Source organism: Cercospora beticola, chromosome 1 (genome assembly GCF_033473495.1).
Source record: "Cercospora beticola chromosome 1, complete sequence".
NCBI lineage: Eukaryota > Fungi > Ascomycota > Dothideomycetes > Mycosphaerellales > Mycosphaerellaceae > Cercospora > Cercospora beticola.
This window is the reverse complement of record NC_088935.1, coordinates 1,786,478-1,809,539: the sequence shown is the minus strand read 5'-3', so window position 1 is coordinate 1,809,539 and position 23,062 is coordinate 1,786,478. Positions and strand designations below refer to the sequence as shown.

Below are 23,062 nucleotides of genomic sequence, written 5' to 3'. Positions count from 1 at the left end.
ATCTTCAAGGATAACTCGTTGCATCCTCGATTGGGACTAGGACAGCTATTGACCCCGGACTCCAGATGCGTGCAGTTCATTTTGCGCCGACACGTTCGAACTTGTGTTACTGAGGTGAATTGCAAGCCATCACTCGCCATTGCCTACGTTGGCATTTTGGAACATAGGTTAAGCTGCGCATCTGACTTGAATACTTTCCGATTCTATTCTTCTATATGGTTGATCGCTCGTAGATTCCGTGGGTATATCAATGGTCCATCTTTGAAACAGCGCGCGGGTGAAGACATGGTATTTTCTTCCACGCATTGATCCAAAGCCTGCAAGCAGGACTTGCGCTTGATCTCCGATGCGATTTCGCAGTTGGCACGAGTTGTGAGCAAGAACGCTACGCGTTCGCTGATGAGTGAATAAAGTGTCCGCGAGATTGTGAACGATGTTGCGTCAAGCATTATCGGGCGCCTCCCAGGACCTCACATGACTGTTATCGCCTTCAGTTAAATTGACTGCGGCGATGCGGAAATGCCTTATCTACGCTTGGCGAAGGCCGAGCATGACCCAGGAGTGCGGTCAGACGCCGAAACCCCCCCTGTCAACTTTTGTGCAGATGAAAGCTTTGATCACGAGAGCTTCGTAGGCCTTCCAGAAGGGCAGTCTCCGCAATTGGCGACAATGCATAGGAGGTCATATGCACGCTGTTGTACCAGACTACACAAGAGGAGGGCCGATTTGATCGCTGAGGAACGAAGCAGGCGATGTGCTACCGCTCCTCTGCTGGGGATGTGATTTCCTTATCCGGTGTGGAGCTCTTCACAACAGCTTGAGATGTCCGGTGACCTCGTCGATCTTGCCTACCACGCGCATTAGCATTAGTTATGGAAATTGCGTAGTCTAGATACGCGGTGACTGCAGCGGTGGATGCAACATGGGATGCTGTCCGAAGTGACTCACTCTTTGGAGCAGGACCGATGCCCAGCACAGTGGCCGATCCGCTGGCAATCTGCGTGCGGCCAGCGTCGTGAATGACCTTTGCGCAGAGACCGAGACTAACAGCAGTAGCTTGCAGCATGAGCATCTCGTCTTCGCTGTCTACTTTGAGCGCTACTTTGGCTTGGCCGAGGTGCTCCCACCGCTTCAGCAACGGATGGTTCGGATCACTGCGCAGGAAGGCTTTGTAACACGCGAGCGTCGCATGCCCGCATTGTGCCGCTATTTTGCCTGCGCATTCGATCAGCTCGCTGACGACGTTTGCGCGTGTGTCGCACGCGACTCTCATCAGACCACGATGTCATGTGTAGTTGCAATACTTCGGTACTGCCACAGCTGCCACGCGCGACAAGGCAGGCACGCGGCACTTGAGCCAACCCCATGCACGTAGGCGAAACTCAATCGTGTGTGCCGACTCACCTTTGGTCATGCCCAGATCTGTCCTCACGACGAGGACGAGTTTGCATTCTTCTTTGCTCCCATCGAACGCCTGCAGCTCGCCCAGGTCGTGGGCGGACTCGTCGGAGTCTGACGCGGAATCGTCGTTGTCCAAGGCCGCTCCCGATGTGGCGGGGCGGGCGGGCGACCGGCCGAATAAGCCAATCGAGCGGGCGCTGCCCACAAAGTAGCCGGTGGTGAAGGCGATGATGGCTGCAGCGATCGCGTAGCTGGCAGCTGACGGCTGCGGGCGATCCAGCGGAGGCTGCGACATGGCGAAGGCGAGCGTGTCGGCGGCGAGGGAGCTGCTGCTGCTGGACGGAGATCGCGTGGTAGGCGGTGGAATGGCTTGTCGGACGAGGGTTGTTGTTGCAAAATTCAGTCGCGTGACGGGCATGCGCTAGGCGCGATCGGGCGCCGACCCGCTGCCGCTCGACGAGTATAAAGGCGGCCAGGCGGCCAATCTCGCAAGATCTCCTCACAACTTTCGAACTCAAGCTGCATCGATGCCAGCTGTGCCTTGATCTGACGTCGAAACGACAGAGACGCTGCGGCGGGCAGCTGTGGAGCGAGCGACGTTCAAATAGAGGATACCATCACAAGGATTCGCCGCTTGTCACCCCGGATGCTTGGCGAGGCTATGGCCCAGTCGGGCTAGCTGGCTTTGTTTCGCTGCTGCTCATCAATCTGCTGTAGCACGCCATCGATGGTCGAGGCGTCAAGGCGTGCTGCTGAGACGTCTTGGACGCACACGATTATATAAGGCATTGTCCGCGAATTCATAATCTTTCTTTCCCCCACAACTCGCCCCATCGCAGCGTAGCAGTTTGTTGGTTGTTGTTCGTTGCCGTTTGGTGCAGCTCATATCCGCATTCCCCTTCCAAACTCAATCACAACCTCGCAGCCCTTTGGCTGCCGACGACTGCACGCAACAATGGACCCCGTGCAGCGTCTTCGCAACCTGCCAGACACGCCGCCCACATCGCCGCCTGTCGGCTTCGCGGGACAGAATGGCTTCAGCACGCCTCTGTTCCCCTCACAACCCAACATTCTCTACATCATGGCCGACCAGCTGGCCGCTCCCCAACTCAAAATCTACAACGAGAAATCGCAGATCAAGACCCCACACCTCGACAAACTGGCCGAGAAGTCAGTTGTGTTCGATTCTGCCTACTGTAATTCACCCCTGTGCGCGCCATCACGTATGGCCATGATCACTGGACAGCTACCTTCCAAAATTGGTGCTTACGACAACGCTTCACCGATTACCGAGGACACGCCGACATACGCGCACTACTTGCGGAATGCCGGGTATGAGTGCGTGCTTGGCGGTAAGATGCACTTCATCGGTGACCAGCTGCACGGCTATGAGTATCGCCTCACCGCCGATATCTATCCGGCTGATCTTGGCTGGTCGGTCAACTGGGACGAGCCCGACACTCGCCTGGAATGGTACCATAACAGCTCTTCCATCCTGCAAGCAGGACCATGTGTGCGCAGCAACCAGCTGGACTACGATGAAGAGGTCATGTACAAGGCCAAGCAGTTCTTGTACGACCATGTCCGCAAGCCACCGAACAGCCGGCCATTCTGTTTGACGGTCTCTCTCACTCATCCTCACGATCCGTACACCATCGAGCACAAGTACTGGGACATGTATGAGGATGTCGACATCGATATGCCAGACGTCCAGCTTCCCAAGGATCAGCTCGACCCGCACAGCAAACGCTTGCAGCACGTCTGCGATCTTGAAGACTACGACTTCACGCCCGAGCAGATCAAGCGTGCCAAGCGCGCCTATTACGGATCTGTCAGCTACGTCGATGATAATATCGGAAAGTTGATGCAGACCCTGAAGGATTGTGGTCTTGCCGACAATACCATTGTCATCTTCTCCGGTGACCACGGCGACATGCTTGGCGAGAGAGGTCTGTGGTACAAGATGTCCTACTTCGAGTCATCTGTCCGCGTGCCCATGCTCTTCAGCTACCCCAAGCAGTGGGCGCCTCACCGCGTTCCACAAAGCGTCAGCACTCTGGATATCCTGCCCACGTTGGTCGATATCGTGGGTTCGAAACTGGTGCCTGGCTTGCCAATGGATGGTGTCTCGATCGTGCCTCATCTGAAGGGCAAGTCCACGCATGACAACGTCTTTGCCGAGTACATGGGTGAAGGAACCATCGCTCCGATGATGATGATTCGACGTGGTGCCTGGAAGTACATCACTTGTCCTGCAGACCCAGATCAGCTGTACAACTTGGCAGAAGATCCAAAGGAATTGGTCAACCTCGCCACTTCCACCGACGAGGCTACCAAGAAGGTGTACGATGACTTTGTCGCGGAAGCCAAAGCCAAGTGGGATATGGAAGCCATCACGGCGGATGTGATTAAACGCCAGCGCCAGCGTCGGTTCTGCTTCTCGGCCCTCAAGCAAGGCAAGTGGACCAGCTGGGACTATAGCGTGCCCGACAACAGCCAAGACAAGTATATCCGCAGCCACATGGACCTGGATGATCTTGAACGTAGAGCGCGGTACCCAATCGTGGACGCATACGGCAAGATCAAGGTTCTTGGAAGCACCGATAAGAAGAATGGCGTGCTGACAATGCCTCATCAAGCTGGAGCTGTCGGACAGTAGGTTCTTGTGACGGTCTTTTGACTTTGGAGCTTGCGACGGCTGCACCACGGGAGCTGAAGCTTTGCTTAACAGCTGCAGGCGTGAGGAAGTGTTTCAGCTGTAGCTATGGGTGGTTGCACATGGCAACATTTGTTTACGACGGAAATGCCTGGGCGAATTTTTTGCAGCGTACTGCATGGCGTTTGGGGCGCAAGGTGTGGCATCTTGAAACGATGCATTTTGATGATGAAGCGTCTTGGCCCTCTTGGGTTACTACAGCTGCGACGAAAGGGATGGTTGAAGGTGGTCTGTGTTGCGGCGAGAATTGTATACAGTAGTAGCGCTCCCACCGCAAGCAAGGTGTTTTGTAGCGTGCGAAATATCAAGGCAATGCGAAAATTTGCTGCACTGAACCGAAGTGAACGGTCGTTGTGTCACGAATGATGTCGCACGCGATCTTGCATATTCCCAGCCGTGTCTTGGTGCTGCCTGTTACCTGCTGGTTGCCGAGCTGCAGTGCTATGCAGGCGGGCTTGCAGTACGCCATGCGCCCATTGTTTGCTCGCCGTGCCGGCTACAACTCCGGCGGACAGAATTCTGCCGTGCCCCAAGAATTGGCACATCGCAATTCGATCGTCATGACTATGGGAAGACGTCGAAGCAGCGGGAAGGAGTGGCCGTGAGGACATGCAGATGGATGGCTTCTCGTGGATCCGAGTTGTGAGCGGGGTACTTGGTGACAGCAGACACGCTACAGCTGCGGTTCATGCTGAATACGAGTGGGAAATGCCAGATGCGGCTGTAGCTGAGCCGCATAGAGTTCGATATGGAGGATTCTTGCATGTACCTTGACGAAGTCCAAAAGTAGGCATATCGCCTGCTCAGCTGCGCTGCCAACGAGTCATCCCACTGCGATCTGTGCTTTGGGAAAAGGCAAGCAGAACGCTAACCTAATGAAATTCAGTGCGGAGAGTGTGATTGACGAGTGTGGAGAAGGAGCCGGTCGTCATCTTCAGTACCACACTTGTGCAGATGCTGAGATGACCGGGAGCAACTGCTCTATTGCGGGTGGTATCTATGGGCGCTGAGCGGTTCAGACACGTTGGACAGGTGACAGGTGAAACGGTCATGTCGTGTGAGCTTGTTGATGAGAGATTCTCTCTCCAGACTGTGACTGTGGCCCCACCGCTGGGCGGGCGAGTAAGGGCTGTTCGCAGCGGTAGAGCGGTTGTACAGTCATCCGAATACTCGACATCGCGAGATGTACGCGCGGGCCACGCAGCGCCCAGCAGACAAGACGCCACGATGGTGTTGATCGGCAACTCAAATTTGGCGGCGGCGAGCTTGGGCTGCTTCTGCATCTTGGGCGAGCTGGGGCCGCGAGCTTGTGCGTCTGGGGGCTCGTATTGCGCGCGTGGAGCAGCGATGAAACTGGGTCAACACGAACAGAGCGTCAGTCGTAGAGCAGGGCGGCGGGAGAGGCCATATGGTCGTCGCCATCAGCGCTAGTACAGCCTCTGGTTTTGCAGAGCTCGACGGTGTCGCCAGGCGTCGAGAGCCGCATTGTGCATGCTGCAGCTACCTGCCGCTAGCCTTCAACGCGAACCTTGTGCGCCCGCCATCCGACTTTGTGCGATGCGGCGCGCGGTCGAGGACGTCATGATGGACTGCTCGACTGTGGGCAGAGTGTCGCTCATCTCTGGCGCTCAAAATGCCATCAGCGGCTCTCGGTTAAGCGGTGGCCGTTGGCCGGGCGAACGTGCGCGGCGCCGCAGCCGGGACTGCGATCAACAGCAGGTACATTGCCCGACGGTCAGCGCGAGATTGGGAACCTGAGACACGCACAACGACGGCGGGAATGGGACAGCGGCAGCAGTGGAGCGGGTGCGCGGTGGCGGTGGGCTGTCTGCTGTCGCATGGAAGCTCTGCGGTTGGAGTGGGAGCTCCAGCAGTGGCCGACGCAGACGCAGGAGCAGCAGCAGGAGGAGGGAGGCTGGATCGTCCACCCCTCGTCTGCTGGCCATTCACAGCGCCGCCCGGCCTGCTGCATCACCGTGCTAGACCGTCCACGAGGAGAGTCAATCGGTTGCTTGGGAGGCCCGTTGTGCCCGTCCCTGGCCATAGCTCACGCCGCACCAACCTCTCTCCCAAGCGCAGCGCGCCAATGCGAGGACCCGCCTTTGTGTCAATGGGATTAAATACCTCTTACATTCCAGTCTCCATTCTCTCACAACAAACCCACAGTCTCCTCCGCTTGCATAACAGCCCCGACTCGCGACTGTCTATTGATTCTTCATAGACTTTCACTCGCTGTCTATCGCCACCACCCTTCGCAAGGACTACTACTCGCTACCGTCTTACGCCACCGCTTCGCTGTATCTATCCCAGAAGCTCTAATATCTTAATACCTCGACACCATGCGTTACTCTATCGCCCCAGTCGCGCTTGCCGCTTTGGCTGCGGCCAACCCAGTGCCTCAGGGAGTCACTGAGAACATCACCCCATCGACCTCTGCTCCAGCTGGCTGCTCTCCAGACTACCCAGGTACTTTCCAGATCCAAGTCGTCAATGTCACCACCCCTGCCATGGCGAAGAGACAGCAGCAGGGTGGCTCCGGCACTTTGATCCTCACCCTCCAGGGTGGTGTTCTCAAGGACGCTCAAGGCCGCACTGGCTACATCGCCGACAACCGTCAATTCCAGTTCGACGGCCCAGCTCAGACTGGTGCCATCTACACAGCCGGCTGGTCCGTTTGCCAGAACGGCTCGCTCGCCATTGGCAGCGATGTTGTCTTCCAGCAGTGCTTGAGCGGAACCTTCTACAACCTTTACGACGAGAGCGACGCTGCCCAGTGCAGCCCGGTCTACATTGAGGCTATCAACGGTGGTGGCTCTGCTGCTCAGGTTCAGTCAGATGGACAGCCAACTGCCCAGCCAGTCAACCAGATTGCTGATGGCCAGCCACAAGCCGTGACTCAAATTGCCGATGGACAGGTAAGTTCCCATCGTTCTCTTCCAACAAGACCATGCCACTGACGCCCGAATCGATCCAAGCACCCACGGGCTCCCCTGTTACTCAAATCGGAGATGGTCAGGTAAGATACCCAATATCGACGTGAACGCAGTGCATGAGCTGACCTCCCCCGCGATCCAAGCACCGACGGGCGCTCCTGTGAGCCAAATCGCCGACGGACAGGTGAGTTCTGCGATGCTTATGGCCCAGCTGGAGGTCTTGCATGCTAACATGATCGTAGATCCAAGCGGCCACTTCTGGTTCTCCCGTCTCCCAGATTGCTGACGGTCAAGTAAGTAATAGAACGCATCTGTTGCATTAATCATGCGCTGACCCCCTCGCTGGTGCAAGCACCGACTGGAGCCCCAGTTACCCAAATCGCCGACGGTCAAGTGAGTACCAACTTTGGTCGTTATCCCCAACTCTTACTAACAAGACTTTAGGTGCAAGCTCCAACGGGCTCTCCTGTTACCCAAATTGCCGATGGACAAATCCAGGCTCCTCAGCAAACTGGTTCCCCAGTTACCCAAATCGCTGATGGACAGGTGAGTTGACAAGAGACGACTTCGACAACCGGCATGTGCTAACCAACAGTAGGTGCAAGCTCCAACCAACGGCTCTGTTGCCTCTCCAACTGTTGTTGCTTACACTGGCGCTGCTGCTCTCCCAACCATGCGCAGCGAGCTCTTCGGTCTCGCCGCCGGTGTCCTTGCCGTGGCCATGCTCTAAGCAACGAATGATTAGGAACAGAACTACGACAAGAACGTTTGTTCACACTGTTGAGCATTATCGTTGGCCGTCATTTCTGCCGGACGACCACGAATGGCTCCTCGAAAGTTTGATTTTAAATTCGAATGTGCATATGAACACAATCCTTGATACAGCTGCGGATTACGGAACGATTGGAACGGTCTTGGGAATGAAAGCGTGGGATACGCCATGGTCTATTGGTAATGTTTGATATAAGCTATTGGCATTGAATGGTTTCGATGGGCCAGGCTTTTGGGAGGAGTAGGCCATGGGTTACTTTTCGCATGAGCGGCTGTTATTGAATTCTTGCATAGCATGGTGATTGAAAGAGACGTTTACGACGATTCATACATTTGTGCCTATTTTCTCATCACATCGCCCATCTCAGTGTGACTGTTGCAGCACGCGACTCAACCACTTTGGGGCATCACGTGCTGCCCCGCTCTCAATTCTGTCACTCTTGCTCAACGTTTCGGGCTTCCAATAGCTCACCCGCTCGCGCAGCTCGACACTGTACGCGCGGCACACCCTTCCACTCTTTCCTTAGCGCTGCATGCTATCGCGATGTGCCTCTCCACAATTCTCCCATTGGTCCCAGCTTCCGGGCTTTCCAGTTGAGAGAATTGTGCATGACTAGTCTGCAGATGAGGCTCTCTGCGCATGATCACAGCCTGATGTCCATATTTCCACCCACCGATTCATTGCAAGATGACGACTCCGTGATGATGAAGTCGCGCCGCAGCGTTTCCGGGGTTCATCGCCGTGTAGGCCTGAACCAAGTGACGTTCAGCTCGGATGACGTGGCCGCAGAGTTCAGTGCCGAGGGCTGCACGAACTTTATCCAGCCTACACCAACACGATCTTTCCGCACCATGCTGGCATGCTGAGGTGATGAGAAAAATAAGTCAGCACGCTACTATTGAACTATCAAAACTCATGTTTCATATCGCAGGTTGGCGGTGAAGTCAAGACAAGAACCAGCCCGAAAAAGTATATATTCCTAGTACGTCTTGACTTCTGGCCCGAGCACACATGGCAATTTCCTTGGATCTGCTTGTCGTGCAGAGACTCAGGAGCTTGAGATGTTGGCATTGGCATGCCGCGGGCTTGGAACCTGGAGGCATGACCTGAGAGTTGAACATCCACGAAGCGTGACTTCCTGCCACGAGCGCATCGTTCGACCGCTCCGGTGGACAGGCCGCGGGATATCCTTGGTACAGTCTTCTCAAGCGAGATGGCGGAAGGGGTGATCCTTGAGGGGTCGGGGCTGTGCCCATTTGGATATTTTGCGTAAGTAGGCGCAGTCGTACGCCGAAAGCATGGGTCTTCATCACCCCGTGGGACTGAGATACAGCCCAATAAGCTCTCTTCGGCGGCTTGCTACGAGTGATAAGATTTATCAGCGTATTCGCAGGCATCACCCCTTCCGCAATCTCGCTTGAGAAGACTGTATAGCAAGCCCTGCGACCCCTGCATCGTGCGAGTCTTCGGAGAATGGACCGGCGACTCCAGTTTCTCTCCAGGAACATGGGTATGTAAGCAGACGAGTGGGGTGACGCCCACGAGTGAAGCGACGCCTGCGCCGTGAGACGACACCTGCCGCGATGAAGGAGGTATGGCGCAGCATCTTGAGTGAGTGAAGATTGGATGTACACCCAGATTCCAAGATGGCTCATGCCCAGCTGGAAGCGAGAGGCAGAAAAGCGTCAGCATTGCCGAAAGACTCAAGCAGATCACGCAGCATGTTCAGGAGTTGAGGCCACGAGAAGAACTTCAACGTGAGTGTGGCCATTGAATGAAACAGCAGTAGGCCGCCAACACATGCTCCATTGCCAGGGCGTAGTAGTTGTCACGACCGAGACAGCGCCGTGAGCAGAGCCAGCGACATTCCGGGGAGAAGGAGCGAAAGAGTTGGCATGAAGCACAGCTGTTGAGCACGCCGATAGAAAAGATTAAGCTTTGCTACTCCGGAGACTGGATCTTCGAAAGCTGAAAGATCAGCCAAGCCACCCCTTCAGCAGTTTTTAGGTCCTTGTCGAAGACGTGGCAATGACAATGCAGCGACTCAGAAGCAGCGACTCCTCGGTCAGACTCCAGTGCTCCGGTAAACACTTGGAGACTTGGTGCCTTGACAAGAAACCTCAACTTAGAGACATGAAAGAGGGGGTCCGGTGGGCAGGTGCGGTCGGGCTTCGTGCCTTCCTCCTCGTGCCTTCCCTACACCTCTCCGGGCGGAAGCCTCTCAGGCAGCCTGCGCGCTTCCTCATTTACTTCCTCTTCCTCTCAGCTCTGTCCTCAACAACACAGCATCAGAAGTCGGTCACTCTATCATGGCACGTGTCAAGGACCGACTCATGGGTGGACGGAAGAGCATCCAGTCCAAACTGAGCTTCGTCGTCCAGCCAGCACCAGCGGCACTTCAACCAGCACCAGCGGCACTCCGACCAGCAGCCAACTTCTCCCAACGTAAGTATAGCAGTCGACTCTTCGGCAGATTGACATTAAAGCTCACTTTGTTAGGAGACGTTATCGTCATTGACTCTGATTGCGAGGGAGACCGTGAGCTCCAACGTCGCCATGCTGCTCCAAATGACCTCCAACGTCGCCAGGCTGCTCCGGCTACCCTCTCTCTCTCCCCCCCTCTCTCTCTTGGAAAGGCCTTATGCTAATAATGCTCCCAGAAATTGTCATAGTCGATCTTGACGACACCGCCGATGAAGAGGACGAAGAGCCCGTGAAACGTCTTCGCCCATCACGCAAGCCTGTCGCCTCGCTCACCGTCAATCAAGATGATGGGAGTCAAGGTGAGAGGCCTCCATCAAAGAAGCGCGCTATCCAGCGTGTAGAGCCCGACAATGAAGCATTCATTACCGCTCAGAAGGGCGGTCTGGATCCTGACCTCGGCGACGACCCTTTGGAAATGGTGATTATCGCTCCAGAGCCAGAACAGTATCGTGCTGTGGATTATGAACACGATTGGCTTCCAGCCGACTTCGCAGAATTAGTGCTATATTCACGGACTACTTGGCAGTGGACGTTCCGCGTGACTGGCGCTGTTGACAAGATGCTAAAGAAGTACATGACACCCGAGAGGTACGCTACTGGGTTCTGTAGACGACTGAGAGCAAATTCTCCCCAACTCTACCAGATGCTCGACTTCTGCGTTGCTACAGGCCAACCATGGAAGCTCTCAGACGTAGTCGCCAGACTACCAGATGCTCTCGACAAGCAGACATGTGGACAAGTGATCGGGAACTACCTCATCAGCCTCGAAAACACAAGCAAGAATCACTCGACTGCCGGCTACTTTGGCGGCACGTGGGGCCTGCAGAGTAGCATCTACGCACGTGCTAGCAAGCACTCTCAGCCAGCGTATCGACAGTCAGATCCTGACAAAGAGCTTTACAAGGCGTGGGACAGTGTCGTCTCAACCGATATCAAGGCACGCCTGAGAATGATTTGCGTGCATACTCGGGCAGATATCGCTCGCTACGGCACCATCGGAGTGCTCCTTAACGAGACTCTAGGCATTGGCCTGTTCTGTAGTGGCTAGCACAGGCGTGCAACCCACTCTATCCAGTGCATACCGCCGGCCTTGATCCAGAAACGGAGAGAGTGGGAAAACCTCCGGATTGCATCATCCTACGAGGATATCCTCTAAGCTACTATGCATTGCCGACCAACGAATGTGACCGATCTACTGCTTGTACGTAGAGCCATCTACGCATCCATCCTAGGCAGCTCTGCTAAAAGTGTTACTGCAGGAACGCAATTATCTTGGACTCGGCTCGCCACTTGTCGTGCAGGCCGAAGTGGGCATAGACATATTGAGGCGACTTCCGGAACCTCCATCCACAAGCATCGTTTGGGCACTTACTTGTTGTCACCAAATTGCTCAATCTAGCGGTCGGCACACTCTTTGTCCTTCTCGAGTTTTGGCCCGAGTTTGTCTGTAGCCAGTCGCTCTTCTTCTGCAGAGTAGATCATTGGACTTTGGTCCTCCGGCAGGGCGTTGAAGTTGTACATCAGAGGGCTTTTAAGGTCTATAGTAACACCATTCACCACGTTCCACATGGTTTGAGCGATCACAGCTCGACGGTCTTGCAGGACTGAGTGTTTCAGGTCGTAGTGTGGAGTGAGCTGAATGAATACGCTCTTTTCTTCGCCATGGACGTTGATGAAGGACCTCACCAAGCTGATCTTGGATGCGTCTGGAAGGCCTTCGTGGTCGTAGTCTGGTCCCAAGAGAGCGAGATTGTTGGTGTGGTATCCGTCCGATTTCTCCAGTGTCAGCTGCACATATTTGTCGTTCCCGTCGAATTCCATGAGATCTCGGATCGGTCGCCACTGCTTTGGCTTGATGCAAATATCGACAATTTGGTGATGTACAGGGCTGGGTAGTCGCCTCCGTGGCCCTCGTCGTTTGTGATCATATTCTTGTCAACGCGCTGGAGGAAGGATGTCGTGGTGTGATTATCGTTGAGGCGCATACGCATCAGCGGCGAGCCCATGCCCAGATTGGCGCGCTCCTATTGTCATCGTCAGCAGAAATTGACAACGTCTGGCTCGTTGACAACGTCTGGATCGTTCTGGAGTTGCCTCACTTACCAGTATCGGCACCGTCATATTGGTGGGTTGATAGCCCATTGAGCTCCGGAGCACTTCCTCGTATAATGCCGTGCTCGGAAGAGCCTCGTGCGCCTTCTATTGCTCGATGAGTGCCGGCGGCACGCATTGGACGTAGTGCTCCACACGTCTGTGCTAGCCACCACAGAACAAGGCAACATCCAATGTTTTATCAAGAAGGAGAGGCAGGGCACCGTAACGAGCAAGAACCACTCGTGGATGAGTATCAATGATGCCCACGTGTGCCTTCATGTCGAGATCCGCATCGTCCCAGATCCGGTACAGTGTCGTCTGTGCCGATGCCGCTCGGTGGCTTTTAGACATGTGCTCCCGCACACGTTCGTATATGCTCCGCTTGCGGCCCCGTAAGCGGTGTCCTTGGCGAAGTTACTCTTGTCCTTGAGGTAGATTAGATAGTGGCCAATAACATTCTCCGAGAGCCGCCGGTCCAGTGCATTGGGCAAATGAGCGACTACGGCCTTCGCATCAGCTCTGGCGGCCTTCTGTCGCTCGATGAACTCCTTTTGCGAAAGTCTACTCAACGACCGCGCAACGTCGGCCGCGTAGACCGCTTCTCGTAGCGCATTCCTAGCGAAGCTAACTGGATGGCCGCTGGAGTCGAAGTACTCGGCCAGGTGGAAGGCACGAATGTCCCGCTCACTGTTGGGCTTCTCCAGAATTCCCTCATATTCTTCTTGGAGAAGCGGCAGCAAACTTTGTCCACACGCCAATGCTCTGGACAACGACGGGATTCCTTTGTTCACGGGCGAAAGGTGTCCAAGTTGAACAGTCCAAAATGTGCGTACACTGTTGACGGCGACGTCATGAATTGCCATTGACAGGCGTCGTTTGGACACTTGCGATGTCCGTGTCGCATGAGCCAACAATCGGCTGACTCTTGGTTCAGCTCCTTTCGTGTCTTGGTAGCCAAGTCTGTCTTCAAGCGCTGCGCCTCGTCCGAGTACAGCATTGGCTCCTGGTTCTCGGCAGTGGTCCAGAAGTTGTACACGAGAGAGAGCAGGGGTGTCATTGCCGTGGCCTTCGGAGCCAGGCGCCATGTTCTTGGTGACGCGTGGCAGGTAGCCCGTCGCGCTCTGATCATCACAAAGATACATTCGCATGAGTGGCGAGCCCAGGTATAGGGAACTGCATCTGATCTGCGAGACGATACTCAAGCCTCGGAATCGCCGGAAAGCACACTTCTCTCTGGAGAATCAATAGCTTCGTAGCTCACGAGATGGGCTAAGCGCAGAAATGTGCCATGGAAAACAGTTGGAAATGAGATCGTCATCAGCGTTGGGAGTTCCCTCAGGTCAGACTCTAGTGCTCCGACGAAAAGTCGAAGACTGATGCCCAGACAGAGGCCTCTATTACAGAGACATGAGAGGGGCGGCTGCTTTGGCATCGGCCGCGCGATACCTAGCCTTGCAGTAGAGCATCGAAGGGAAAGAAGACACTAAGCCTGGCGGTAGAACGTTGAAAGAGGACATTAAGCCTTGCAGCAGAGCATCAGTGAAAGAGGTGACCCGGTCGCGTTCATGACGACGGGTGTCGCGGTGTTGTTGTTGTGGTTGGAGGTGCAAGTGCCAAGCACGCACCTTCGCGCTAACTAGCGCGTTTGCAACCAATGCGCGCCTGCTCTTCGGCTTATGTTCTGGAACCACTGTGGAACAGAACTTGACCGACATCATGTCTTGCCGCAAGGCTTGACACATTCCTCCAGTATCTTGCCGCAAGGCTTGATGCGCTTCTACCTCAGTCTCCGGCCGCAAGGCCTGATGCGCTTCTACCTACCTCAGTATCCGGCCGCAAGGCCTGATATGCTTCTCACTCCAGTATCTGGCCGCAAGGCCCGATGCGCATCTTCTCTAGTATCCGGCCGCAAGGCTTGATGCGCTTCTACTCCAGTATCCGGCCGCAAGGCTTGATGCGCTTCTACTTCAGTATCCGGCCGCAAGGCTTGACACCTTAGGTGCCGCTCCGGCGGTGCCCCCTTCTATGTCCTCCTAGAGGACCTCTGGGTGGGCATCAGTACGGTGGGAATCGCCCCGCTGTGCTGGAGTCCGTCCATCTCGGCCTTGAACAACAGCTTTGCCTTGCCGCCCTGTCACGAGGTTCGAGCATTCTGATGTATCATCGCGTCTCGTAGAATCGTTTCTGGTGGAGCTCGTTCCGGCGAGGCGCTCAAGTGGAAGACGGGAGATCTCGACAACGACTGAAGAACAGTGACCATCTGGCGCGGACGAAATGACTCTCCTTGTCGAGGGTTGTTTCCATGGCACCTTGTGTGAGTGGTAAATAGGTCCGCTGCCCGTAGTAGAGCGTTCTGAAGAGCTCAGACGTGGCTCTCATTTCTCTCAAACGTGCTTTCCCTGCTTGAGCTAACGAATGATCGGCCAGACTCCATCGGCTGTAATGCTGTGCTTCTTCCTCCATTGTAGAGGCCTGCAAGGCATATGTTGGACGAGTTGGACATCGAGTTCCATCGAGTTCCAGACTCGATTGGCAGAGGTATCCTTCGGCCAGACTCCTCTAGACAGAGTGGCTATAGTGCTGGGACGCTTAAGCTGTCTGTATAGACATTGTGCTTGTCTACAGTGTACATACGAAGGCATTGGCCACTTCGATAGCGTCTGTTGGGACTGGCCAGTCATCTCTGGACACAAACATGCACTGGTCAGTTCTTCCTCTCTGTCCAGTGTCCGTCAAGCTTAGAGTGGGCCTGGGTCAAAAGCTATCATCATGCAGTGTCTAAATTCCTTTCGTGAACGCCCTCATGATTTGTTCTTCCACAGCAGACTTCATGTTTGCCCGCACAGGTAGCAGAATGCTTGTGAAGGCCCTTGAGTGACCCGGCTGCTTGAGTATCTCTGTTGAGATGGGCATTGTGGCTGTGGTGCGTTATTTCAGCCCTCAGCAAAACACTTCCCATATGTGGCTTCGGTGTGCGGCGAAGCGAAAGCGGGGCTCAAGATCTACGCTGCAAATCGTTGAAACGGGAGATCTTGAGAATGCAGTTGAGGTATAAGACTCTCGAACTCATTTGGAGAGAAAATTCGATATAACTTGGTAAAAGAATAGGACAATGATCTCGTGTCTCGAGCTCACTGAGGTAAAAGAGTACTACTGAGCAAGCTCGAAAAGGTCAAAAAGATGGCCGTCGACTATTACGTCGCGGTGGTAGGACACCAATGGTGATAATGGTCCTGATTTGTTGTTAGTACAAAGTCGAATTTCTACTGGAGACGTTGGTGCTCACCCTAAGGGGGTCGAACCCCTGCAAGTTTGTTAGCAGGACGATCGACTGCAACTGAGATCGGTGAGACAAACTCGGCCTTGGCGTTTTTAGACGTTGCCGTCGTATTAGCACCACGCTCTAACCAACTGAGCTAAGGAACCGTGGTGGTTGATGGCAGCAGAAAATCAATGTCAGATATGAGGCTCCAAAAACTTTCCCGCCCGAGCCGGCTTGGCGTTGACGGAGGATCACGGCGGAAATAGACGCAAATAGCTATGCTGGCCATGATGATATTGCCTTTGCATCCGTTGATCAGATTGCCATCACGGCTAGTTGTGAAAATACATCTCGGAGCAGAAAGAAGGGTTGCTTTTCGATACTGCCAGTTCCGGCATTTCTCCGAGGCTCTTGACTCCACCTTCCATATGGTCGCCCTGTTCATTGACGCAAGTCCACTACGCACTCGGGACCTTCAATGTTCCTACACTGCCAAAACAACGGACTATTATCCAGGATCTAGGCTACTTGCGGACAGCAAAACGGAAACTACAAAATATTCACACTACCTCTCCGCATAATCTTGAACCTGCACCAGCCTGGCTGATTGAGATGCAATGCCTCGAGTGCGCTCGACAAGGCGGAGATACAAGAGAGCCCAGAGGATTCAATGTCTCCAGAGAAGAACATCGAGAGCTCAAAGTCCTAATTTCCGCTCTACTTTTCGGCGATGGTCTACTCGCATAGAAGTTCCCAGCTACGCTGCAACAGGCAGAGATACGAGTATCTGAATATTACGCAGTGTTGATTTTCGATACTTGTTTCGCTTGCCTGTCACAGCTAGGCCTCTATTCTCTTGAACCTTCAACAAACGGGGCCTGCGAGTTTCTGGCCCTCAAGATGTAAAAGATGGAAAACCTCGGTGTGGACAGCACGGCGCACGTTCTCATTCAGATGGCAAGAATTCACCTATCAGATGCTTCACATAGCGATATATTAATGCAACCAGAATCCAGTGTCACAGCGTCCTCACTTCATGTGCTTGTCATTCACGTTCACATGTAAAGAGGCTCAGCAGTTGAACAGACGAGTAGGACAAAAACTGAACAATCAGATCATGGCATCTTCGAACCGACTGCTCATCCTCGATAGATCGGCGGTCTTGATCTATGACAATGGCCTAGGTGCATGCTTCAAGGCAAAGATAAGTCAAGATGTTGGTCGCCATACCCATACTTTTGGCCTTTCTGGCCATCCGCGCGGACTTGGTCCACGCGGCTCCTCGAAAGCTATCCGAAGTCTTCGACGTGAACATGGCAGGTTTCGAGCCGTCGAATGGCAATCCCAATCAAGGCTCCTGGCACGGCTCATGTCTACGTCCTCTCAACAACCCCCAGTTTCCCGGAAACACAAAACCACTCTTCGATCCTGCCGCCGACTTCAACAGTCGCGACAATATCCTCAACAACATCTGGTATCAGATATACCAAATGACCTATCAAGCTCGTGTTGCACTCGGGAACACTAATCTCAAAACTTATCCGGAAGCGCAGAAACTCATATGGTCATTCTGGGCTATCTGGTGGACTGATATTTGGAGCGAGACGAATCCGAATGGATCGGTGCAGCCGCGAGGACAGATTGGGATGAAGTTGAAGGCGATACGAGGTACATGATTCGACCCAAATGTTATCGAAATCAATCTTGACATTAGCGACCAGATCGATACAAGAAGCTACACGAATTGTTCGAGCCTCCGCAGTCAGCGTCGCCAATGAGCAGGCGGGACATGCCCAAGCTCTCTTGCGATTCGACATACTTTGAGTTGCAAGATCGGAATGATCCCGCGCTTGACAAGAACGGAAAAGAGATCATTGATCCTGAAACGGATGAGCCTTACAATCTCAAGGACTGGGAGGCCGAGCATGGTCGAATTTTTGGTATATGCCTGTCATGGCCTCTCACGCGGTTTCATGCTGATTGAGAGCAGAAGATATGTGGTATTTGTGGTACGACATCGGCACCGACGTAAGCATTCCAGCATAGTCTCCGACACAATTCTGCTGACACGGGCACGCAGAAAGGATATCTCGTCCTATCAAGGAAGGACTACCCCCCTGAAGCACCAAACAAGCCATGGCAGTGGGCACTCGACAAAGATACCGGCGAGCCATCATACTGCGCACAAGGAACAGAAAAGGGAACAGAGCGAATGGGTGCTGTCTTCGTTCCCATCGAAGCCTACGAAGCTTCATCCGACTCTGGTAGCTCAGACGAAGACGAAGATCACGGTGCCGATGCCTGGACACAATCGAATCACATCATTTTGTGCCCACAAAGCTTCAACGCTGGGCGGCCAGACGACTTCCTCGAACCAGAATACGATGACTCCACGCTCGATGATATGGAGATCACGGCGCTGACATTGTACCATGAACTCTGGCATCACCTCTATCCAGGTCGATGGGCTCCGGACTATAAGGCTATGCCGGCAGTACGGGATGCCAACAACAAAGTGTCCCCATTGTAAGTTACTTTAGAATCCACTTAGGCGATTAAGACCGCACTGCCTCTTTGGATGTCGCTAACAGAGTACAGATGGCCAGCCCACAAAGCAGGCTACAGAACCGACTACGAGCACGACATCAGCGGTGCGTTAGAAAGCATGCAGCTCGCACAATACGAGCGAGCCATACCCGAGACGTTGAACATCAACGAGTTCAAGACCTGGAGGTGTCCCGAGTGCTATGCTTGGTTTGGACGGGCGTATTACTTGACTGTCAAAGCGGAACAGGATTGGTCAACAGGGTTGCTCAGACCTCACGGGAGTCCTTTCGTGGGTCCGACAGAGAATGCACCAAACGACAAACATGCCGTGGCGAACATTTCTGCACACTCTTTTGGGACGATCGAAGCGCCGTATGAGGGCTGGGATTTCGACAAGGAAGATGAGCTTCTGGAGGATGGTGAAATCTGAGGTGATGGTGCTGTTTGTAATGGACAAGATCGAGGAGAACGGGCTACTGCATCGGGCGCGCTGCGATTCGCATTCATGCGGTCTCACAACAGGCTTCGCAACGTAATTTCTCGCGCCCAATGCTGTTGCTGAGCCCTGCAGTATCTCTTGCATCCGCAGTCCTTCGATCCAAGTACCAGCAATTCCCGTTGCGCCATCCCGACAAGATTTTCCTTCCTTCATGTTCCCGAAACGCCATCAATGCCCGAACTCTGCTCAGCGAGCTCTACTCAAACCTTCCCGCCCGCCTCTTTCCACTTCTTGATCCTCTTCCTCAGATCCCCTTCACTCCTCTGCATATAGTTAATCTTCATATCCCTCGCCATCTTCCCATAATCCTCTCCATACTTCCTCACCAACTCTTCAATAAACTGCACCTCTCCCTCCGGTTGTCGTCTCTTATGCTTCGCCGCGGGTCTTGAAGCCTGTTCCTCCAGCGCTCTCACAGTATCTGTTTTCGCAGGAACAGAACCCTTCGTGCCCGTATTCGCATGCTGATTGCGGAGGTTGAAAACCTGGTCTTCCGGCGCTTCCTCCTCCTCACTATCGCTATCGAATTCGGCGAGAGGGTCGTTCAACGGATTCTGTTTAGGTAAGTCCTGTTCGATGATGCGGAGAATGGCGCCAGTCTCGGGATCACGTTCGATTTTGGCTTCGGCGAGGTCGATTTGTTGTTTCTTTCGCGAACTGGTGCTCGTGATATTCAGAGGGTCGATTTCGTCTATTCCCTGCCACTCTTCCTCATCGCCTCCTGATTGGCGTTGCTTGAGGTCGGACAATTTCTTTTCTGTGCCTCCAGTGGATTTGTTGAGCTTCACAGCCAGACCCAGCTTTTTGTAGTTTTGCGCGAGTGTGAGAGATTTGTCCCAGTTGGCGGCGATAATGGGGTTGTTCAGGACGCGCTTCTTCGATTTTGGCTTTTGGCGGACTTTGGATACGCCCGAGCGGTTTTTGCGTTTCTGCAATTCTCGACCCATGATTGCTGTGGTTGATGTGATTGAGCTTCGAACTGCAAGTGCGCAGTTGAAGATTTCTGGAGTAGCGAGACAGGGTCCGCAGACTCGGCTCGCGGCGGAACCTCGTGTCGAGGCTGCGATAGCCTCCTTATCGCAACGACTCCCGAATTACGGAGCTGTGTCTTCGCTCACTGGGGACACGAGGCATTGAGACATCCAGTCAACCTAAGATGGCCAGAAGAAGCTACAGAAACGTTGCTCTCGCCATTGTGGCATTGCTGGCATATACTGTCTATGCTGAGGTCACACGAGAGAAAGCCATCGATGTCTCAGCATTGAGCACGCAAGAAATTGAAGAGCAGCTCCAGGTCAGCCCTTGTCACCAAATGAACTCTGCAGCAATCAGTCACTCATTCATGTACAGCAATGCTCTGTAATCCAGCAAATTACCGCTCACAATGCTGAGCACCATCCGCCGACTTCGTCATGGCTCTCGAGAGCCTTCGCCGTCCTCTTTCCATTCGAATCCCCCGCCTTGAACGCCCTTATGGGAACGCTCTACATCTCCGGTCCACCAAATTTCTTGCTAGCACTATGCCCACCGAACATCGACCCGTCAAGCTTGAACATCATGGTAGCATTCGCAGTAGGAGGTCTGCTGGGTGACACCCTCTTTCACCTGCTCCCAGAGATCTTCTTGGGTGAGGTGCCAGAGGGAGAAGTTCGAGCTGTCCTAGTCGAGCCAAATAAGAATCTTCTTCTCGGTGTGGCAATCATGGTCGGCTTCGTCACTTTCGTGGGTATGGATAAGGGACTGCGAATTGCTACAGGCGGAGCAGGTCATACCCACGACCACTCCAGCCACAACCACGAACAAAGTAACGGACAAGCTGTAGCAAGCGCAACAGGGGTCGCAAAGCCCAACGAAAAGGAACTCAAGAAGCGAGGCGGCAATCGAGACAAATCACTCGCAGCAGCGCCGAAGGAAGATGCTCCGAAGAAGGAAGTCAAGCTCTCCGCCTACCTCAACATCATCGCCGACTTTACACACAACATAACCGACGGCCTTGCCATGTCTAGTTCATTCTACGCGAGCCCTACCATCGGAGCAACCACCACTCTTGCTGTCTTCTGTCACGAGATCCCGCACGAAGTTGGTGACTTTGCACTCCTGATTCAGGGCGGAATGAGCAAGAAACTTGCCATGGGCCTCCAATTCGTCACAGCATTGGGTGCAGTCCTCGGGACATTAATTGGAATCGCAGTCCAAGAATGTGGCGGCAATGCTGCTTCTGTTGTTCACGAAGCTGGTGTGGGCAACACAGGACTCTGGGGCACCAGTCTGCAGTGGGGAGACATGTTGCTACCATTCACCGCAGGGACATTTTTGTATGTGGGCACTGTAGGTGTGATTCCTGAGATGCTGGAGACGGGGCCAAATGTTGGCAAAGAGTTGAGGACAACGGCGTTGCAGTTTTTGGCCATGGCCGCGGGGGCGGGTATCATGTTGGGGATCTCGTGGGACTAAGTGGAAGTGGGTTGAAGTTGTGAAGAGAAAAGTGGGGGTTTGCAATATATCTAGAACAGTGATCTTGGCGATCAGTAGCCCTCTTTGGACATCGTCGAGCAATTCATCCTTATTGAGAAAGAGCTTATGGTGTTGAAGGCTTTCGCAGGCGAGTCCAAGCAACGGTAAAGATCGCCAGAGCGACCACTAAGTGAAGTAGATGAGATCGTAGCTGAACAACAGAAGCCACCGTTGTTGCGGGAGGCTGCTCTCTTGTCTGCCGGCGGTGCACACATCCAGACGAGTACTCTCGTCTTCACCTCCTGCAAGTGTACGCCACCAATTGTTGGAACTGGCATTTGCCTTCATGGCATTCGCACGCCTCGCATTTCCCGCCAAGTTGGGATGATGAGTTCTACGGCTAAATCTCAGATGAGTGATCCAATGTCGATATACCTGATGCGCGACTCAGTCAATACGGACCTAGCCTTAACATATCTTGGTTGGTGCTCGCGCAAAAGAGAAACGATCGTGTATATGGTTGTAGGTGCAAGGCGAGCCCTTGGCATTCGGCAATTGTTGTTATAGGATCCTAGTTCAATCGTTCCGGGCTTCGGCAGCCACGCACGAAACTCTGGGCATATTGTTCTCTTTTGGGGTAATGTACACGAAACTTTGCGAGGAAACTCCCCGCACGGAGGTTGAAGGGGATCGAAAATGTTGCGAATGCGTACTGTGCCGACGACCACGTATTGAGAAGTGGAGTCTTGAGTGCTGGTCGAAGTTACACGGACCTGGATTGGTTGTCCATCGTGCTGGCGCAATATTGGATTGCAAGATCCAGTGCGTCGGAAGGTGTTTTCTGCCTCCTCTAGCGCGGACATCGCTGGTGAGTTGGACCTCGACAGCAGTGCAATGCATGAACAAGGACTACATTGGGTTAGTGACTTTAGTTAGTGTCTTTCCCATCACCTGCAATTGCTGCGATCTTGGTCAACGAGTGATGTTGAGATTGCCGTAAGCATGAAACGCATCCATATTTTCCGTCCTGTGCCTCAATTTCCCTTATGGAAGTTTGTGACAAGGGACGACGGGCAGATTCTGACCGGGAGATGCAGGTCTGTCAAACCGGTACAGTTCACCGCAGCCGTTGGCAAGTTCTGTGATGTGCGTGCCCTCCGCAAACATGCAGACAATGTGATGAGGACAACATCCAGAAGTGATCTAAAGTGATCTACAGTGGTGAGAACCGAATTGAAGACTGGGGCACCCTGGTCGATACGCCGATAAAACCGCTCTCCATTAGTCGCTGTTATTGGCCACTCGAAGCTACCCTAAAGGGCGTCGATCAGAGTCTATAGGGTGTTAGCTTAACTGAATTTGGAAGCTGGCATCTGCCTCTTACTCTTCATAAGTAAGAACAGCTAGCGTGCTGGAAGACAAGGGTGCCCCAGTCTTCAATTCGGCTCTCACCACTGTAGAAGGACCACATTGCCGATTCCGATGAAGTTCAAACTGGCGCGCAGACGGACGTTGGTTGGTGTTGGTGACCGAGAGCTTAAAGGCGGCAGCAGCAAATCACACCGGGCGATGATGAAGGAGGCCACGCGCTAGCGCTGCAAGCTGTGCGGCGGAGGCAGCGTCCTTGTTCCTGCAGATCCCCTGCGTGAGACATTGGACCGCATTCGCACAGGGCGGCAACAGGCCTGGCGCGCGTGGTCGGTCTCGGAGCAGCCAGCAGGGAGGATTTGATGCGCTGGGGATGGGAGTGCAATGACTTCCCTGCCAGAGCCGCATGAGGGAGCGCCCTTTTGAGAAGCTAACTACTGCTCCTGCCGCCGGCCGCCACACAAACGGGCACTGGAGCACGCGCGGGCGACATGAATTGTTTGGCTCTGATGACGACGGCCTCCAGCTGAGA

At 53.9% G+C, this 23,062-nt stretch overlaps 9 protein-coding genes across 9 annotated transcripts; 5 read left to right on the top strand and 4 right to left on the bottom strand.

Moving 5' to 3' along the window:
- Nucleotides 1–807: 807 nt before the first annotated feature.
- RHO25_000692 (uncharacterized protein) lies at nt 808–1,696 on the bottom strand (the record flags this gene model as incomplete). The annotated part of the gene is made up of 3 exons (XM_023593298.2): nt 808–848; nt 949–1,215; nt 1,405–1,696. 3 exons carry the CDS (start codon nt 1,694–1,696, stop codon nt 808–810), a joined length of 600 nt encoding a protein of 199 aa, XP_023459330.2.
- Nucleotides 1,697–2,356: 660 nt separating this feature from the next.
- Nucleotides 2,357–4,060, top strand: RHO25_000691 (uncharacterized protein; the record flags this gene model as incomplete). The annotated part of the gene is made up of 1 exon (XM_023593297.2): nt 2,357–4,060. One exon carries the CDS (start codon nt 2,357–2,359, stop codon nt 4,058–4,060), a length of 1,704 nt encoding a protein of 567 aa, XP_023458125.1.
- A 2,396-nt stretch (nt 4,061–6,456) lies between these two features.
- On the top strand, nt 6,457–7,780 carry RHO25_000690 (uncharacterized protein; the record flags this gene model as incomplete). Its single annotated transcript, XM_023593296.1, has 6 exons — nt 6,457–7,032; nt 7,139–7,234; nt 7,293–7,347; nt 7,403–7,443; nt 7,495–7,596; nt 7,649–7,780. The coding sequence occupies 6 exons, from the start codon at nt 6,457–6,459 to the stop codon at nt 7,778–7,780; spliced, it is 1,002 nt and encodes a 333-aa protein (XP_023458124.1).
- A 2,351-nt stretch (nt 7,781–10,131) lies between these two features.
- On the top strand, nt 10,132–11,354 carry RHO25_000689 (uncharacterized protein; the record flags this gene model as incomplete). The annotated part of the gene is made up of 2 exons (XM_023593294.2): nt 10,132–10,267; nt 10,483–11,354. 2 exons carry the CDS (start codon nt 10,132–10,134, stop codon nt 11,352–11,354), a joined length of 1,008 nt encoding a protein of 335 aa, XP_023458132.2.
- A 347-nt stretch (nt 11,355–11,701) lies between these two features.
- On the bottom strand, nt 11,702–12,427 carry RHO25_000688 (uncharacterized protein; the record flags this gene model as incomplete). Its single annotated transcript, XM_065602047.1, has 3 exons — nt 11,702–12,216; nt 12,294–12,330; nt 12,410–12,427. The coding sequence occupies 3 exons, from the start codon at nt 12,425–12,427 to the stop codon at nt 11,702–11,704; spliced, it is 570 nt and encodes a 189-aa protein (XP_065458119.1).
- Nucleotides 12,428–12,675: 248 nt separating this feature from the next.
- On the bottom strand, nt 12,676–13,548 carry RHO25_000687 (uncharacterized protein; the record flags this gene model as incomplete). Its single annotated transcript, XM_065602046.1, has 1 exon — nt 12,676–13,548. The coding sequence occupies one exon, from the start codon at nt 13,546–13,548 to the stop codon at nt 12,676–12,678; it is 873 nt and encodes a 290-aa protein (XP_065458118.1).
- Nucleotides 13,549–16,876: 3,328 nt separating this feature from the next.
- Nucleotides 16,877–18,639, top strand: RHO25_000686 (uncharacterized protein; the record flags this gene model as incomplete). Its single annotated transcript, XM_023593292.1, has 5 exons — nt 16,877–17,330; nt 17,384–17,602; nt 17,653–17,690; nt 17,743–18,188; nt 18,261–18,639. 5 exons carry the CDS (start codon nt 16,877–16,879, stop codon nt 18,637–18,639), a joined length of 1,536 nt encoding a protein of 511 aa, XP_023458130.1.
- Nucleotides 18,640–18,908: 269 nt separating this feature from the next.
- On the bottom strand, nt 18,909–19,655 carry RHO25_000685 (uncharacterized protein; the record flags this gene model as incomplete). Its single annotated transcript, XM_023593291.1, has 1 exon — nt 18,909–19,655. One exon carries the CDS (start codon nt 19,653–19,655, stop codon nt 18,909–18,911), a length of 747 nt encoding a protein of 248 aa, XP_023458129.1.
- Nucleotides 19,656–19,864: 209 nt separating this feature from the next.
- On the top strand, nt 19,865–21,162 carry RHO25_000684 (uncharacterized protein; the record flags this gene model as incomplete). The annotated part of the gene is made up of 2 exons (XM_023593290.2): nt 19,865–20,002; nt 20,059–21,162. 2 exons carry the CDS (start codon nt 19,865–19,867, stop codon nt 21,160–21,162), a joined length of 1,242 nt encoding a protein of 413 aa, XP_023458128.1.
- Between the last annotated feature and the right edge of the window lie 1,900 nt (nt 21,163–23,062).